Genomic DNA, 17020 nt, shown 5'->3' with positions numbered 1-17020 from the left:
ACATATGTTTTCTTGTAAACGCTTTTTAATATATAGTATAGATAGATGGGAGTCACATGAGCAAAAGAAATAGTCTGGGGTAAAAATATTTTGTTGTATATAGAAATTTGTCTTATTTTATATTTTTTTCCTAGGTTTTTTCCTTAAAAAAAAAATTGTGGGTACTATACTTTTATAGTTTTGTATTTTAAAAAGGAGTAGTGTTTGATGAATGGAGTATTAGCATACCACTTTATGATACATGAGGTCATGGGTTACAACTTACTTTACATATGTCCAACAATGTTTGTTATTGACTTTTAATAATAGTATAAATATGTTTTTTCATGCAGTTAAATGTGGGCATTTTAAATAAATGCAAGCGTCATTTAACAACCCCAAAGTTTATATAGTTACAGTCAAAAGATACCTATAGTGTTACTAGCCTACTACCATTACACAATAAGGGTACAAGTAAATCCGTTTCATAGTCATTCCAAATCATTAAATTTAAACACACAAGTCATTTGCATGATTTTATGTTGTAAAAACTGTGCTCATCCTCCTCATAAATAATTCACGTTTCTGGTTCATCCATCAAAACTTTAGGGTTGCAATCTTTCAATGTACAAAATATCAGCTCCTACATCCAACACCACTGCAGAAAGAAATCATAATCTGCTACAGACCAGCATATTGCACAGGGATGAAAACCAAAATCCCAGACTGTCTTCTAAATCAATCAAGTAAATAAAAAAAAAACACTAGTACAAAACCTAGGTTCCGGCGATACAAAACCAAAAATTGGTTTTACATTCTATCTTCTCTCCTCCTTGGAGCGCATCTGATAATCTCGTCAACCCTCAGGAGCCCTTCAGCTGCCTCTATAGCAGATAATAAGACAGCCTGCTTTACTTTAAAAGACTCCGAGATTCCCAGAGCAGCCATGTCTCCAACCTGCACGAATCCAATACCTTAGACATTAATAACATGATTAATTATGATAATAAAACTAGGTACAGCTCAAAAGCACATCATGACCAACTTCTCAATAATTTAGCCACCGTCCATATGAATATGACAGAATTACGCGATTCACCCCCCATATATCCAGAAAATAGGACACACTTCATTAGAATTTTGTCACATATGTTTCAGCTGTTACTCGCACTCACGGATAAGGATTTGTTTCTGATTTTGGTTTCACTTCAAGTATCAAAATGCTGCATCATAGCCTAGTCTACCAGCATCCAAAAGACGGCCTAAAAACATCGGGCATGACTAATCTATTTGCAGTACAGAACTCTATGAAGTTAAATTCCAGGAGATGACTAATCTATTTGCAGTCCAGAAGAATTCAAGGGCATGACTAATCTATTTGCAGTCCACTGTGCCAAACCGACAATCAAAATACTGTCTGTACTCATGAATTGCAATTCATAAGACATTGCATTCATAAGAAGCAACAGACTACAAGAACATGGACATGTGAGCAGCAGTAACTAGATGCATATAGTTACAGCAGCTGCCCAGTTTAGCATGTTTTAAAATGAGGATTCAAAGTCTACTTACAGTTCCAGTGATCACATCTATTCCTGAAGTACTGTTTTCTTGGTGGTGCTCAGCACGAAGCTTTGATATCAACTCAGCACTGTCTAATCCAGCATTGTCAGCAATGATTGTCGGTATGGCCTGCAGTGCCCGTGAGAAAGCTTCAATGGCATGAGACTTCTTTCCAGGAGTTTTTCTAGCCAGTTCATCTATCTCTTTTGCCATCACCATTTCAGGCCAACCACCTCCAAGCAAAACCCTACTGTCATTCACCGTCTGCGAAAGCACGCACAGGGCATCGTGTAAGGACCTTTCAGCCTCATCAAGTACATGCTCGCTGCAAACAGATAACAAATGTCAACTCATGAAGAGAGAGAAACACATCCAATTACACTACTAATAGCAGAATAATGCCTGTCAACAAATTAATAAATCTACCAAAATTAAAGTTTGCGTACACATGTAGCCAATAAACAGTGGATGTATAAAGTAAGCACATGGTAAAGTTTTCCTGATAAAAGAGCCAACACCAAGATGTTCCAAAGTCGATGCCTTTTGACAGAGAAAAGGGGATAAATAGCTTGTCATCTTCCATTGTACTTTCTCACTTGAATACTACATTACCAATTCCTTCAATGGGGCTCATGCCAAGAGCACACAAGTAGACAAGAGCAAAAAGTGCAATATTGACTATTCCAATTAAATGAAGATAAAAATGGACTCAATTTTATCTTCATCGGTAAAGGAAAATAAAATAATATTGGTAGACTCTTCTGAAAAAAATCTCAAATTTCCGAAACTAATAAGGAAAAATCAAAACAGAAGTTGTAGAAATAAATTGAGAAACAACAGTGTACTCGAGATTTGCAATAGCAAACATCAAAGGAATGTCTTCAATATATGAGGCGATAAGCAATAAAGCAGCCATCCATTCCCAAGCATAAGTAGTCAAGCTTTACTTATGTGCACTATCAGTTCCTTTAATAATAAAGCCCTCCTTATCTGATTACTAGACAGTAATCTCTTCTAAACAAAAACAATACTTTTTTTTTGACAAGTATAAACCACCACGGCCATGTTCCAATAAAAATCCTAGCAGGTCAGTAGACCAAACATTTTTTGTTGACGAGCAATAAGCCAAATTTTGTTCCTGCTATGAAAGAGAAAGGAAGAAAGTACCCTCAAGTGGATTGACTAGCAAGCCTACTCAAATTTTGAATCTAATTCATTGCAACGCAAATATTTGAGAAAGGAGGAAGATACCATAAGTTAGAGGAACCCAAATGGAGGAATTAATACCTTGCACCTCTCAGTACTATTGTGCACGCCTGTCCCATCTCAACACCAGAGAAATGAATTAGCTTGTCTTCCCCAATCATAATTTCCTCGATCAGCTTGCAATGTCCAAGTTTAACTGATTCAGGATTATCAAAAGTTGATGCAATCTCCCCACCAGTCACCAGAGCAAGGCGCTCAATACCATCAAAATCGGCATGCTCAATGGCAAGGATTCCAGCATCAGCAAAGAGTTCCTCAGGGAAATTGTAGATTAACTGCCGATTAACAAAACAATTAATTCCATGACCAATAATCTTCTTCACTTTCTCCCTCATCTTGTCCTTTTCTGCTCCTTCAATCTCGGCAACCTTAGCCATTGAATCAACACGTACTCGTGCCCCATAGATTTTTACTTTATCTGTGTCCATTGCAGTGTTTGCAACTAAAATATTTGCATTCTCTATACGCTTTGGTTGTCCAACACCAATCTTCTTGTCCAAAATAAATCTGAAGTAGACAATAGTTTCACGTAAGCTCAAATGTCATGGAAATAAAACATCATAAAATAAAGTAAACTATTACTGAGACAGGAAAAACTCAACAAATGAAAACATTTCCTAGACAATTTACAAAAACACGCAGGTCTCCTCCATACAAAAGGAAGTTTGGTGACTTGAAACTTTAAGACAAAAAAATAAAAGTGAAACAGTGTGTAATGCTCTCAGACTAACGAAGACTTACCATGTAGCAAGAGAACAAGAAAAGAAAAGAAATCTACTGTAACTCTACTACTCACAAGCATTAAGCAATAATTTTCAAAAACAGGCATACCCTTCATCTAGAAATGAATCTCTCAAGGAACCTCCAGGCTTCTTGATAATCTGGATGGCCTCCAGGTTCGTGCTACCCTGCCAATTGTCAAGACCGCATCATAAACAAGAGGAGCAAGAAAAGAAAATTCTATTGTCATCACACGTCATCAACAACAACAACAACAGCAACAAAGCCTTAGTCCCAAAATGATTTGGGGTCGGCTAACATGAATCGTCACACGTCATACCCAAGAAAAATATTGCATGGTCACAAAGAGTGCAATTGAGTTAAGCAACAGCATCATGCACACTTTTTAAAATCAACAAGGTTTTAGATTTATCACCTTCAGCCTCATAACTGCATCTACTGCCATATTGGCAAAGTGTTCCTTGTCTTGAGACAATATTTTCGAACTCAGCGTAGTCCTTGCAATGTTCATCAAGTTTGACCGGAATTTATCTGCATTGTACAGGTTGTCATGCATCAATGAGAAAATGAAACGTATTATAAAAGAAAGTTAATAAGAGGATTCTAATAATCAGTACCTGCATCTTGTTTGTTGTCGACCACCTTCTTCAGCAATGCATTATGAGCGCATTCAGAAGCCATTCTATAACCTGGATGACAAAATATTAAAACCTTCTTCAGCAAAAAAAAGTTACCTAAAGATTAATCAGGAAGCAAAACAGACAGATGCTCGGCAGTCAGCACCCAACCAGAAAAGATGGTAATCCTTCACAATTAAATGATTAAATCTTAAAACATCTAAAAACCATTTCCAACAAGAGTAACACTGAACCAAAACCCTCTTCACAATTAAACATTCATCATAACACCTCCCTCTCCTCCCATTCACTGATGCCCTGTACATATAAAAAGTCCTTCCCTCCAATCGATCAAAGGTTAAAGAAAACACTAGTATGCTACATAAAATTTTAAGACTGCATAAAAATTACACACTTTTCTACTAAAAAATTTCCAATTCAATTATTTTTAGCAAAAGCTTTAGTTTCTCTCTCCGGCATTCTCTGGACCCTTCATTTATTGCCTTGAATTTTCTAACAAAAAGCACACAAGTTCAGTCCACCATGAGACATCTCCTTTGTAACATCATTTGTCTATTGAAAGGCAAAAGTTAGCCTTTTGTTGTTCATTGTTCTGCTAAGGATTATAGTATGTGAAGTGAGAACATGAGTGTGTGACAAATGATGTTACAAAAGTTCAAATACTTCCACAAACACAGTTTGTTTTCATTTCAATAGTTTCCTCTACTTTTTTTTTCCCTTTTTTCTTGTAGGCAAGAGTAACTGTATTGCATTTCCAACCAAACTTTTGAAAACAAAGAAGAAGATTTGCTTTACCCGTAGTAGTGCTTAAAAACATAATCTAGAACAACAAATTTTACCCATCTTCTAGAACGAATATCTATTACATTATACTAAAACAAACACCAGAAGTGACATGTGTCACTTCCTGGTGTAAAATTTTCCCGCCAAAACTCTTTTCCTAAAAAAAATCTGTTTTTTTTCTTAAATCTATCCTTTTTATTTACGGTTTATGTATGGAAAAAAATTATATATTATGGAAATAATATATGCCACATAATAATAGTTTTCTAAAAATAAATTTTGGTAATATTTTAGTCAAACTAATTGTAATACTATTAGTAATGGAATATATATTATATATATATTTATATTTATATACTCAATATTTTGGTCAAATTATCATATCAAGTATATAAAATATGTATATTTAATAGGAGAAAATTGCATACTCCAGATGATTAAATGAGTATGCTAACATTTATTAATTATGCAGTAATTTTAGGGAGATAAATATTTTAGTCAAATATATTATAAAATTTAGTCAAATAATTTTAAAATATCCGTGCATGCACGGGATCTAATCTAGTTCAAAATATATTAATAACAAAATACATAAAAACATGCTACAATATGGGAAATTTGCTTTGGAATTGATTACTAAACCAAAAAAACAAATTTTCTAAAACTAATTGAAGGAGGATCAATTCAACTGCACATACCTTAAGTCCACAACCCTCTAACAGTGAAGGCTGTAAAGCTATATACCTATAGTAGACTATATACAAAAGAAGCTAACTAGCAGGTGAGGCCTGGTACAGGTTATTCTACCACACACAATTCTAAAAATAAAAATAAAAATCTTGAACTGATAAATAAATGGCCAGTTATTAGATTTGTAGATTATCGATTCATTACACCAATTGTCCATAGCATCTAAGGCTCTCATGGTAACTACTGAAGCTGGACTGTTCACATGTTATTAAAAGTTCCAGAGTTAATATTGCACTTAAAATTTTCATGACTGGAAGTATGCCATCCTTAGAAAACTTCCAGCAAAAAGCTAGCAAATCATATACAAGATAATATAAGTGAAAATGACACATCCAGGGGTGCACTAAGCTGTAAAGGATGTCTCTCCACCACCCACCCCCGAGCACCAATACATATAACTACTTGGGTACATAATTCACTCTAAGATTACTAAAGCCTTTTCTTTGAGAAGACTTCCAGCAAAAAGCTAGCAAATTCTATACAAGATAATATAAGAAGTAAAAATGACACGTCTAGGGGTGCAATAAGCCGGGAAGGATGTCTCTCCACCACACACCCTCGAGCACCAACACATATAACTACTTGGGTTTGTAATTCACTAAAAGATTACTAAAGCCCTTTCTTTGAGATATGTTAGCGAGATTCAATCTTCCTCTTAAAAATTTACTGAGCATAAACACATGGGGATACTTAAAAAAGTCAGTTCATGTAATCTTCTGCATAGGGGTAGGCCACGTAGCCTTAGTTTAATAAGGCGCACAAGGGTCATGGAGCCTAGGGGCGCGCCTTTTGGATACAAGACGCACATAATTTTTTAATAAACCTTGAAATTCGGTATAGAAAAAAATTAACACAATTTATACTCAAAACAACATATTTCTATTGGAGTGCCATATTTTCTTATCGGTTCATAAGAATTGCGTGATCCCGTCGATGGAGTGCCGGAATTAGAACCTTCCATGGTAATTACAAGCTGGAAATATGAAAATTAACTCATATTATGCTACTTCCACTACCCAAAAAGCTAATGTTGTAGAGATATGACCGTTGATAGGTCACATGGGGTGTGTTTGTATCATTAAAAAAGAAAAAAAAATGTAAATAGAAGATCCACGTCATCCTACTACGCCAGAAGACTGAAGGCGCACAAAGGCGCGCGCCTTGTTGACATCAGTGAGCCTGGAAAGCTCAAGGCGCCGAAGGCTGAGCCTAGGTGAGCCTTGCGCCTAGGCGCGCTTTTTTAAACTAAGCACGTAGCATTTTAAAAAGTACTTGGCCCAATACATTGAGGCAGACAAATTTTAGGCCTGAAAAATCAGCTCAGGCTCAAAAAAAAAAAAAAAAAAAAAAAAAAAAAAAAAGAGGGCCTAAGACTATAATGATCTGAGGTGGACTTGAACAGCTCTACCTTCACGCTATTTGGATCCTAAATCCTTCAATACACTTACTGAACTACTCAGAAAACCTGATCAAGTAAACTAATTCTGGGGAGAAAGGCCAATAATAAAAACAAGCAATCATACACTTCATGTGGGGAAGGATAAACTATACTGAGGTAAAAGCCTTAAAAAAAATTGTAAAAATAAAACAAAATTTAAAAGCAAAAGGATGTGCACAATGCATAAAGTCATATACACATACAAACAAAAAGATCATTGCCAAAGCTCAATTTATTAACCTGCTATTATGGTCATGGGATGAATCTTCATTGCAACAAGCTTTTCGGCCTCTCTTAATAACTCTCCAGCCAATACAACAACTGATGTTGTCCCATCACCAACTTCATCATCTTGTGTCTTTGAAATATCTGACTTTGGGTTAAGGACAGCACACAACCAGAACAACACTAGTCCAAAACTACTAATCCTTCAATTCACTAAAACATTAACAAATCGTTGACTTATAAAAAGGTACAGACAAAACACAAATAAACATGCCTCAATTAGTTCCTACACATGTGCTAAATGTTAATATAACAATCTTAAACCTTAATAGTGTGTTACTTAAATCAATAACATTATTTATTGAATCACATGAATAACACCTACGTCCAGACTTCCATAAGCAATTGCACCATTAGGTTCTTTCATTGACCATTAAAAAAAAAAACCTTGAGAGGATACCAATAAGAACTTTGGCTGCAGGGTTATCAATGTGAAGGGACTTCATGATTGTCGCCCCATCATTTGTCACGGTAACATTATGACCCCGACCAGTTGACTGCAAAATCTTGTCCTGTAACAAAACACATGAATAAAGCATAACAAATCAATGTTGGAGTACAACTACAAACATGAAACAAATCAATAAAGCTTGAAATATAATAGTTGAGTTGTTAAGATTCATGAGAACAATACCATTCCCTTTGGTCCCAAAGTTGTTTTGATCAAGTCTACAATTGCAAGTGCACCAATAAATGTAGCCTGATTTAAGGGGAGAAAGGTAGAAACATAAAACTCTGTTAAACAACAATGACCATCCAGGCAAGCAATAGATGTGATATATATTAATACTATTACAACTTACAAGCGGCTAATGCTAATATCTTTGTTCGACTTAATTTGGCTAGGTTGCAATATTGACGTCCATAAAGCACCAGTTCCATTTTCCCTTTAAAAGGTTAAAGTTTAACTTTATGTACGAACATCCATTTATCAATTAGGCATCTCAATTTGAAGAACATTAAAATTCTTTATCTTTGGCTTTCTCTCAAGCTTAATGAAACAAAACAAGGCTATTTAGCTAATTACATTTAGCTGAATGGCAAAATATTGTGCAAGCTGAAGCTTAAAAACCATTGACATTCTGGCGGCTGCCACATCAGTGTTGACACAACACAAAGACATGGGTGTAAAATCTGGTTCTCGATAAAGAGACACTATTTGCTTGTAGTTGAACACTTCATGCTGCTTTAAAACGCCAATAAAAATGAGACGGGAGAGAGGGCGGGTGGCAGTTAACCTAGTAAAAAATGCGATCTACGTACATGCAGCAAAATATGTTATTCAAACAACCATTGAGAGGTGATCCCTCTCTCCCTGTCACTTCTTAGGTTTAAGGGATATTCATATATGTGGATCGAAACGGCTTCACAGAAAACATTTGACAGCAAACCTGTTTATAACATTGAATTTTGGGTACTGTTTTCTGAACAGAATAAACAGGTTTATTTAACTAATTACTTCTTGAATAAAATGTCATAGTTCCACCCTAACTAGTGATAAATCCAAACTAATGAGCCATGGCAAACATTTACCGATACCTAACACATATACCCAAGCTAGTTAATATTGTAAAAGCTACTCTAAAGTACATAATGTCTATCCAAGCTTCTAATCCTTGCAACGAGCACTCATCAACTAATGATGCAATGTTGGGAATTCAAAAGCTTTAGGGAAGAAGTGACTCAAATAAATCAACTTGAATCGGTTCGAGTCAGACATGAATGATGAGTTGGACCAAATCTACAGAGGGAAAAAGAGACGAGGATGGCATTACGATTTACGACTGGGTTGTAGTTGTCTGGGTCAGTTTTCCCTGCCCAGCAAGGCAGCAAGAACATACAAGTTCAGTTTACTCACAAAAGTAGCAGAAATATATTCCAGGAGTTCCTCCATTATACATCAGTAAATCATCAAAAAGATATACAACAAAAAGCCAATTTACGAGTGAGACATAACTTAGAGCCAGTCATTACAGAGTAAGCTTTAATTAAGCTAAAACTCAATCTAGGAAACAAGAACAACTCACCATTCTAGCACGATCTCCCTTCTCCTCAGAAGCTTCATCTTTCAAGATTCTATCAATCTAATTACAATACCCCAAATCACACACAAATTAGCAAAACAATAGAAAAATAAGCCCAATTCGAATCCGGGTGAGTCAGAGTCTAGTACTCCCCGGAGGAACCGGGTGAGGTACCCTAAAACAAATCAAATAAAACAAAACATACCGCCATGATAGTATACTGAAGTAAGTGAGAACTTCAACTCTGACACCCCAAACGCAAATAATCACCTACGAATAAAACCAACAAAATACATCAGATCATGAAATCGAATGCGGTGTTCTCTTCATAATTAAAAATGAAAAATGCGAGACATAAATCGACACCAACAAAAAAAAATTAGAAATGAATACAGTAAGATTCGAAAGTAGGACATTGAAGCTAGATCGCAACGACGAAGAAAAGTAGAGGAGGGAGGAAATGGTTACCGGAGGAGAGAGAAAGCGACGGCGGAGGAGAGAGAATGGGAAGTTCGGAGGATGTTTTGTTTCTCTGTTTCGAGTGAAATGGGGAGGGTTTTGCAGTTTTGCTGGTTGAAGTTTCGAAAATGTGATATCCGGTGTGGCAAGGTTTACTATTGTTTCGGTGGAGACAAGGTCCGTTGTACTGATAGTCGTTGATTTGAGACGTGTGTGGTATTTGATGAAATAGACGGTTGATTTGAGTCTGGTGTAGGGTTAGTTGGTGGAAGTGGTAGTATCCGATGTTTCGGGTCGTGCTATGCAAAGGTTTTTAGGGTACTGCGCACTAGTGTGCTCGAGTGAAGTCTTGAGTGTTCTACCATGGCAGCATATCACGCCACTATAGTTTTGTTGCAAGGTTTGGATGAATTGAAGTACATAATGGTGTATGAGTTTATACAAAACGCTAATTTAAATATATTGATCAAGAGGATGGTACCATATTATATTATTGACATACCCAGTAAGGCAGTAATAAGTAGATTTGATAAAACTGACCCGACTTGAATTACTCGAATGGTCTATGAAGTTGGATAATTTGATCGTACTAAAAATGGATAATCGGATCGGAAAACAAATATGATCGGAGTCGTAGCTAATTTTTAAGATAAATTAATTGGTGCTACGACCCAAAATTACTACACTTGACTTAAATCAAAATGAAAGACTCCTCACCTGAATATTATCCAACGTTAACTAGAATCGACAACTCGATAGTTAACTCTAGCAATAAGAGACTATAGCGTCTCAATGCTGCATATGAGTTATAACAACATTTGAAATTGATGATTTTATACATGTAAGATTGTTTGAATATGCAACAATTTGTGGTAATAGAATGTAAAGCTTGATTGCAAATATGGAATATTCACCATGCTTTTATTAGGCTTCAAGCGCTAAACAATGTTACTCCGTATAAATAAGTGTATTTATACACTTTTAAACAATGACTTGCGTAAAAAAAACAAGTAGGAACGTTTGGCAATAAACTTTTCTATAAAAAGTTTGATAGTAATTTGTGCACTAATAATAAAGTGAAGTGTATAATTATATTCTATAAAATTTACATCTCTTATTACCCATGTCTACTTTTTAAGTTTGATAAGAGAAAGTTTACTACGTACTCCTATCTTTAACTATGATACAAGATGTTCCGTGTATGAAACAATGGGCTACGATCCGAAGGCCTTTTTGTAGTGGTGGAAAGATCTAGTTTGGTCTTTGAATGTTGTTGTCCAAGAATACATGCACACAAGTGAGATTAACACTGGTCTCGGGATGTTCCGAAAAAAGCCCCTCCGATGCTAAATAAGTACTAGGCTTAGGAGTAGAGAAAGCTCTCTAGGTGAAAGTGTGTGTGAGTACAATAAATGAACGTACCTTGGTATGTGCAATAGGGCGACACATTTATAGCGTTTGTGTAATAAATGTTGTTGGCTTTATTACAAGTGGGGCGTGGGCCGATTAAGAGGTGTAGAACCTTGATAGAGGAAACGAAGTTATGTTGTTGTTAAGCCAAGTGAGCTCTTGGGCAGCAGGTCCAATCGAGAGTTAATTGGGCACCCAAACACAAGATGTGCTTAAATGTAATTTTGAGAAGGGCACTTTTAGCTACGTACAAATATTTTAGATTTCGAGAATGATGACTTTTCTTGAGATTTTTAAAGTGTAGGAACAATGACTTGTAACGAACGAATAAACTTATCTCAACCAAATCGTGGCATGTATAAACAATGCCCTAAAGTTGAATGTGCCCTGTTATGCACACACGCCCTCTTGACAATCAACCTCCAGAGTTACAAGACATCTTTCTCGATGGTGTAGTACAAAGAGATAAATTGAAAAAGAAAATTGAACGTTGCCCAAAAAACGAAACAAAGAATTTGTGTTTAGAGAGAAAAATGGTGACCGATAATTTTCTGTGTGTTTTTGTGAGGAAGAAAGGTTCATAATATAAAACCAAAGAGTTGGCCAATTAATTCGGATGCAAATTAAATTGGCAACCAATTAATATTAATCAAATACTTAATTACGCAATAAAATTTGTAACTGTTACCATACATGTTGAAGGAAATAATGCCCTTGGTCCAAATATGCATATAATGATAAGTCTAATAAATGTGGTTCAGTATTAATTAACAAGTTAATAATTCAGTGAAATCAAGTGAGCTGAATGTCTAGCTAGAGGCCGCTTCAGTTCAAGTGGAATGAATGATATTAATCCACAGCTTACTCTTGACTGAACCCGTAGGGTCACACAAATAGTACGTATACAGATCAAGTATTTAATGGCATTAAATACTCCATCTATGGATATTCGGAATCGACGGATCTTGGTTTCAGTGGGAGCTGAGATCTTCAAAGGCAAGCAAATGAATACTCCGGAAACGATGATATTGCCGGAAACGGAAATATGGATCGTATCGGAAATATAAATATTATCCAAGTCGTAGATCTTGCCGGAAACGGAAACATGGTACGTATCGGAAAATATTATTGGAAATGGAAATATTGCCGGAATCGGAAATATTGCCGGAAACGGAAATATTGTCAGAATCGGAAATATTATCGAAATCAGAAAATGATTCCGGAAACGGAAATATTAAATATTTGTTCGAAACGGAAATTAATTCCGGAATCGGAAATATTAAATATTGTTCGCATCGGAAATAAATTCCGGAATCGGGAATTTAATCGGAAGCGTATCGTACGAATTAGCATCGGACGAGGCCTGCCAGACGAAGGCCCAACACGAAGCCGGGCCATCGCCCAGCAAACCACACGCATCAATTACACACAGCCAAGCCCCGCCAGGCCCAGCTCAAGGCCAGGCCTTGGCACGCGCGGAGCAATATGGGCTGCGACATTTGGGCTGCGACATTTGGGCTGCGACATTTGGGCTGCGAGCGAGTGCAGCTCGCGTGGGCCGCAAGGCTTGCGCGGGTGGTGCTCGTGTTCGTGCTCGTGTACGGTTGTGTGCAATACAAATCCTAAAGCTATTAGAATTTGTTCTATGATTAAATCCTAATCCTAGTAGATAGATTTTATTTAATAAGAGTCCTAATAGGATTCTAATTAAACTAAATTGGTATTCTAATAGGATTCTAAGTCCTTTACCATAACTCTATAAATATGTGCCTAGGGTCACAAATTTATTTGACGCATGGCCGGCTATTGGGCTGTGCATCCAGCCCAACAGCACAGGGCCTCCAATTTATTTGGGGCCCCAAAATCGAACTAGAACTGCATTTACATATTAATAATTTTCAGCGTGAGACATATGCATAAATGTATTACAGCTCAGTTGGTTGTTTGTAGCAAAAATGTATCTCCCTTTTTCTTTTAAGAAGGTACAGGGTTCGAATCCCGCATACCTGATCTCTTGTTTGTAATTTTTTTTCCCGACTTCGTAACGTTCGTGATTAATGCATTTTATGGTGGATGTATTTGGTAAATGTATAATTTCTTAGATAATCGGAAGTATAGTTTGACTTTATAAAGTAGTACGGAGCATGTTTTATGAAGTTTAAAAATTTGTGAAAGGTGCATTATTTATGTACGAAGTAGTATATATACAGCACAGAGCCTCCAAATTGTCTAAGACGGCCCTGATTTGACGTAAGATTCAAGTATTCAAAGGTAAGATTTTCAAGCAAAAATCAGCCACAAACACTTGCCCTATTAGCCGAAATTTATAGTACCTTAAGGGCGATTCTAGTTGGTCAAGCTTAAGGCGGATCCGGACGTGCTGTGGACTATCTACGGAGGGACGACACTTGGAGTCCTGAAAACTTGTTCTTGTTCGGTTCGGGTGCAGCTAGGGAGGGCACGCTACAAAGTGTATGCATCTGAATTATGCTAAATGATTATGTGTAAATAATATGTTTCATGGCATTAAGGTTTTCCGCATGATTTATGTTTTGTCATATGTATCATAACCTAACACATGTCACACTAGCCGTTACATAAGACTGAGCGATAGCAAAAAGGGTCCCACCCACACCCGCAATCGTGTCGCGCCACACGCCCGAGCCCGAGCCCGGCCCGAGCCCGGCCCGGCCCGCGTGCGCGTGTGCGGTGGCCTAAAGCCACCTCTCTTGTCTTCTAAAAAATATACTAGTTGAATGGGAATACGAAGTAGGTGAAACACTTTTTGTTTTTTTGTCAATGTGAGACAAAAGAACTTAAGTAAAAGCCAATCATGGAGGAAACTCCAACATAAAGAATCAATTATCATTTGAAAAATTTTGAACGCGATGATAGGGATTTAGATTCATTATAAACTGTATTTTATTTATTAATTGAATTATATGAGTGTATTAAGTGATAATTTGTTGAATAATCGGAGGTAGGTGAAAGTATTATCCCACATAAGTCCATTAAGTCACTTACCAAAAATTGCATAAATGCCACTTAGAACCATGCTCTTCATTATGTTCATCTTACCATTTGGAAGAACAAGCTTAGAATGGGTTTATGTCATATTTTGTTTTATTTAAATTATCTTCACTTATTAGATAAAATAAATTCAAAAAGTACGAATAACTAAAGTTACAGCTAAAAAAATTCAATTTTAAATACAGTAAGATAAGTGAAAGTCATTTAAACACATGCCCGACCTAGTTGATTTTTGTAGATAATATTTATTGTGTGTTTAGAACTTATTGTAGCAATAGTGTTTATCTCTATTATACATGGCATGTTTTCAAGGCATTGCAGTGCAGGATAAACTCGCCAATCCATTTGACAAACATTTTTCTCGTACGAACATTTTGCTAATACAGAGTAGATACTATTAACTTTTATGCTAAAATGAATAAAATATGAGAAATAATAAATAGTCAACGCAACACTTTACATGTTATATTTTCATTGTATTTGGGGCAAAATGACATCATATACGTAGTATGTTATTTTAATTTACATTTTTACATGAAATATAGCTATTTAATTAATAATGTAAACATGAAAATAGATAATTTGTAAAGAAAATTCTTGCGGTGACATTAAATTTTGGAGCTTGATGTTATACTGGAGCTTCTCCGTTTTAAGGGTGAAGAAGTCATCGTTCATTTCTTATGGTTGAAGAGTGGTTATCTTTTTCTATTCTCATCTTAATTATTTAATTTGTTTTTCACTATTCAAAGACTTTCTCTTGAGACCATCGTCTCCTTCTTCTCTTACCTCCGGGAAAGATGAAAAAACCTTTAATCACCGCTTAGACTACCTCATACAACACACATGAACCATGAGGATAATTACAAGAGCATGTGTTAAGAAAATAACTATTAGCCAGGCGTGTTATTGGTTACATATCAACCATTAATTAAGCATGCATCCAATATGAAAACAACAAAGACATATGACCTTTTGTCCAGCAACTAAGTTTAATTGTTAGGTTTCGTGTGGTTTGGCATAAAAAATTTCAGTAAAAATGATTTCCCATAGAAAAAAATTCCAAGAAAAAAATACAAATTCAAAAAAGTTTTCCTTTGTTTGGGGCTTTGTAGAAAAAACTCATAGAAAAAGGAAAAGGGGAGAAGACTGATGGGAAGAAGAGAGGGAGTTAAGGAGGAAAAATGGTTTCCCTTCCTTTCAAATGGAATAGGTCTTTTTTTCGTCTAACTGTTATGTAATAACAATTACATAACACTAGCAAAAAAACAAAATAGAAAAAAGAACAAGTGGAAAATGACAAAAAGAATAAAAGAATAAAAGAAAGAGAGGAAAAGGACAATCTAAACAGAAAAAAGAGAGAGAAGGAGAAACAAAGAAGAGAGAGAAGGTATACAAGAAGTAGAGAGAGAAGGAGATGACAATAGAGAGAGAAAGTGACAACGTATAGAGAGAAAGTGGCAACGTAGAGAGAGAAAATACCATTTTTTTTGTTAAAAAAAATATTACCATTGTTTCAATTTTTTGTACCATTACTTCATTTTTTCATATTCATAATAAGTCCAAAAATAATCATAAAAACATTATTTTTACAAAAAAAGTTGACCATAAAAGTTTTTATTTTTTCTATTTTGTCTTTTTGCTGATGTTATGTAATTGTTGTTACATAACTGTTATTCGAAAAAACTTCCTCCAAATGGAAAGGGTTTTCTCACATTTGAGGGAGTTATGAATTATTTTACATCCCTTGTCAAACCAAACAACGTAAAATGATTGAAAAGAGAAAATTGTTTTTCCATGAATTTTTTTACACCAAACCTAACACTCCCATAACGACATTTGAGCGTGTCAATATATTAATCGTTTTTATCAAAAAAGGATCAACAAAGATATATGGTAGAGTAAAGGAATAACAAAAAAAAACATTAACTATATATGTGGACCATGACTATTGTAGGATTTTTTTTTAAAAAAATGAAACTAAATACTCTATTTTATCAATTCACCCTGATTATACAACTGATAAATTGCATTCTTTCAGTTTCAAACTGTTATCCTAAAAAGAGTGGCAATTCTCTTTAATGAACTATATAGACTAATGACCATGTTCTTTAGGACTAAATTTGGCCGAAACTAAACAAAACTGACTTGACCTGAAATGAGTTGAGTTGAAGAAATAAAAAATATACCACAAAAACCATTGCCTAAATCCCCGACTAAAGTGCCTACTGTTGAAAAATATAGTGTTTTCAAGAATACACAATTAGGAAAATAACAACAAGAAATTATTCAAGTATAATCAAGGATTTGGTGCATCGTGACAATATTAGGAACCAGTAACTTGAAAATGATATTCACACAACCGAGTGCTCAATTGTATTAGCCAATTCATTCCCTAAGCTTCACACACCGCTCTAACACACAAAAAAAAAAAAAAAAAAAATCCAAGGTGAGAGATATGATCTTATGTCAAAAAAGAAGAATAAGTAGGAGAAATGATTAGGGAAAGTATAAATAAATAAAACTTTGAATAAGAGTTGTTCATCAACAACTCATAAAAACTAAATAAATAGAGACGAGTAGATGAAGATGAAGAGTATGTAACCACTCATCATCAAACAAATCGATTGCATAATTTTGAAGAAAGCTTAAAAATC

General features: G+C 35.4%; 1 protein-coding gene across 1 annotated transcript; it reads right to left on the bottom strand.

Annotated features, from left to right (window-relative positions):
• Positions 1-514: 514 nt before the first annotated feature.
• Positions 515-10075, bottom strand: LOC110785393 (T-complex protein 1 subunit beta). The gene is made up of 12 exons (XM_056839450.1): positions 9936-10075; positions 9673-9737; positions 9471-9527; positions 8078-8143; positions 7844-7955; positions 7399-7527; positions 4167-4238; positions 3965-4080; positions 3640-3716; positions 2830-3315; positions 1552-1867; positions 515-936 (listed from the first exon to the last, which is right to left on the bottom strand). Exons 2-12 carry the CDS (start codon positions 9676-9678, stop codon positions 790-792), a joined length of 1584 nt encoding a protein of 527 aa, XP_056695428.1. The 5' UTR covers positions 9679-9737; positions 9936-10075; the 3' UTR covers positions 515-789.
• Between the last annotated feature and the right edge of the window lie 6945 nt (positions 10076-17020).

This window comes from Spinacia oleracea, chromosome 3, assembly GCF_020520425.1.
Source record: "Spinacia oleracea cultivar Varoflay chromosome 3, BTI_SOV_V1, whole genome shotgun sequence".
Taxonomy (NCBI): Eukaryota; Viridiplantae; Streptophyta; class Magnoliopsida; order Caryophyllales; family Amaranthaceae; genus Spinacia; species Spinacia oleracea.
Note: the sequence above shows the minus strand (reverse complement) of the source record. Positions and strands in the feature narration are given on the sequence as shown.

Bases quoted from the DNA above. Each gene is read 5' to 3' on its own strand.
- LOC110785393 (XM_056839450.1), bottom strand. The intron at 4,239-7,398 runs GTTAATAAATTG...TTTGTCATCCAG, and splicing joins TCCCATGACCATAATAGCAG to GTTATAGAATGGCTTCTGAA. The intron at 4,081-4,166 runs GTACTGATTATT...TGTACAATGCAG, and splicing joins CGACAACAAACAAGATGCAG to ATAAATTCCGGTCAAACTTG.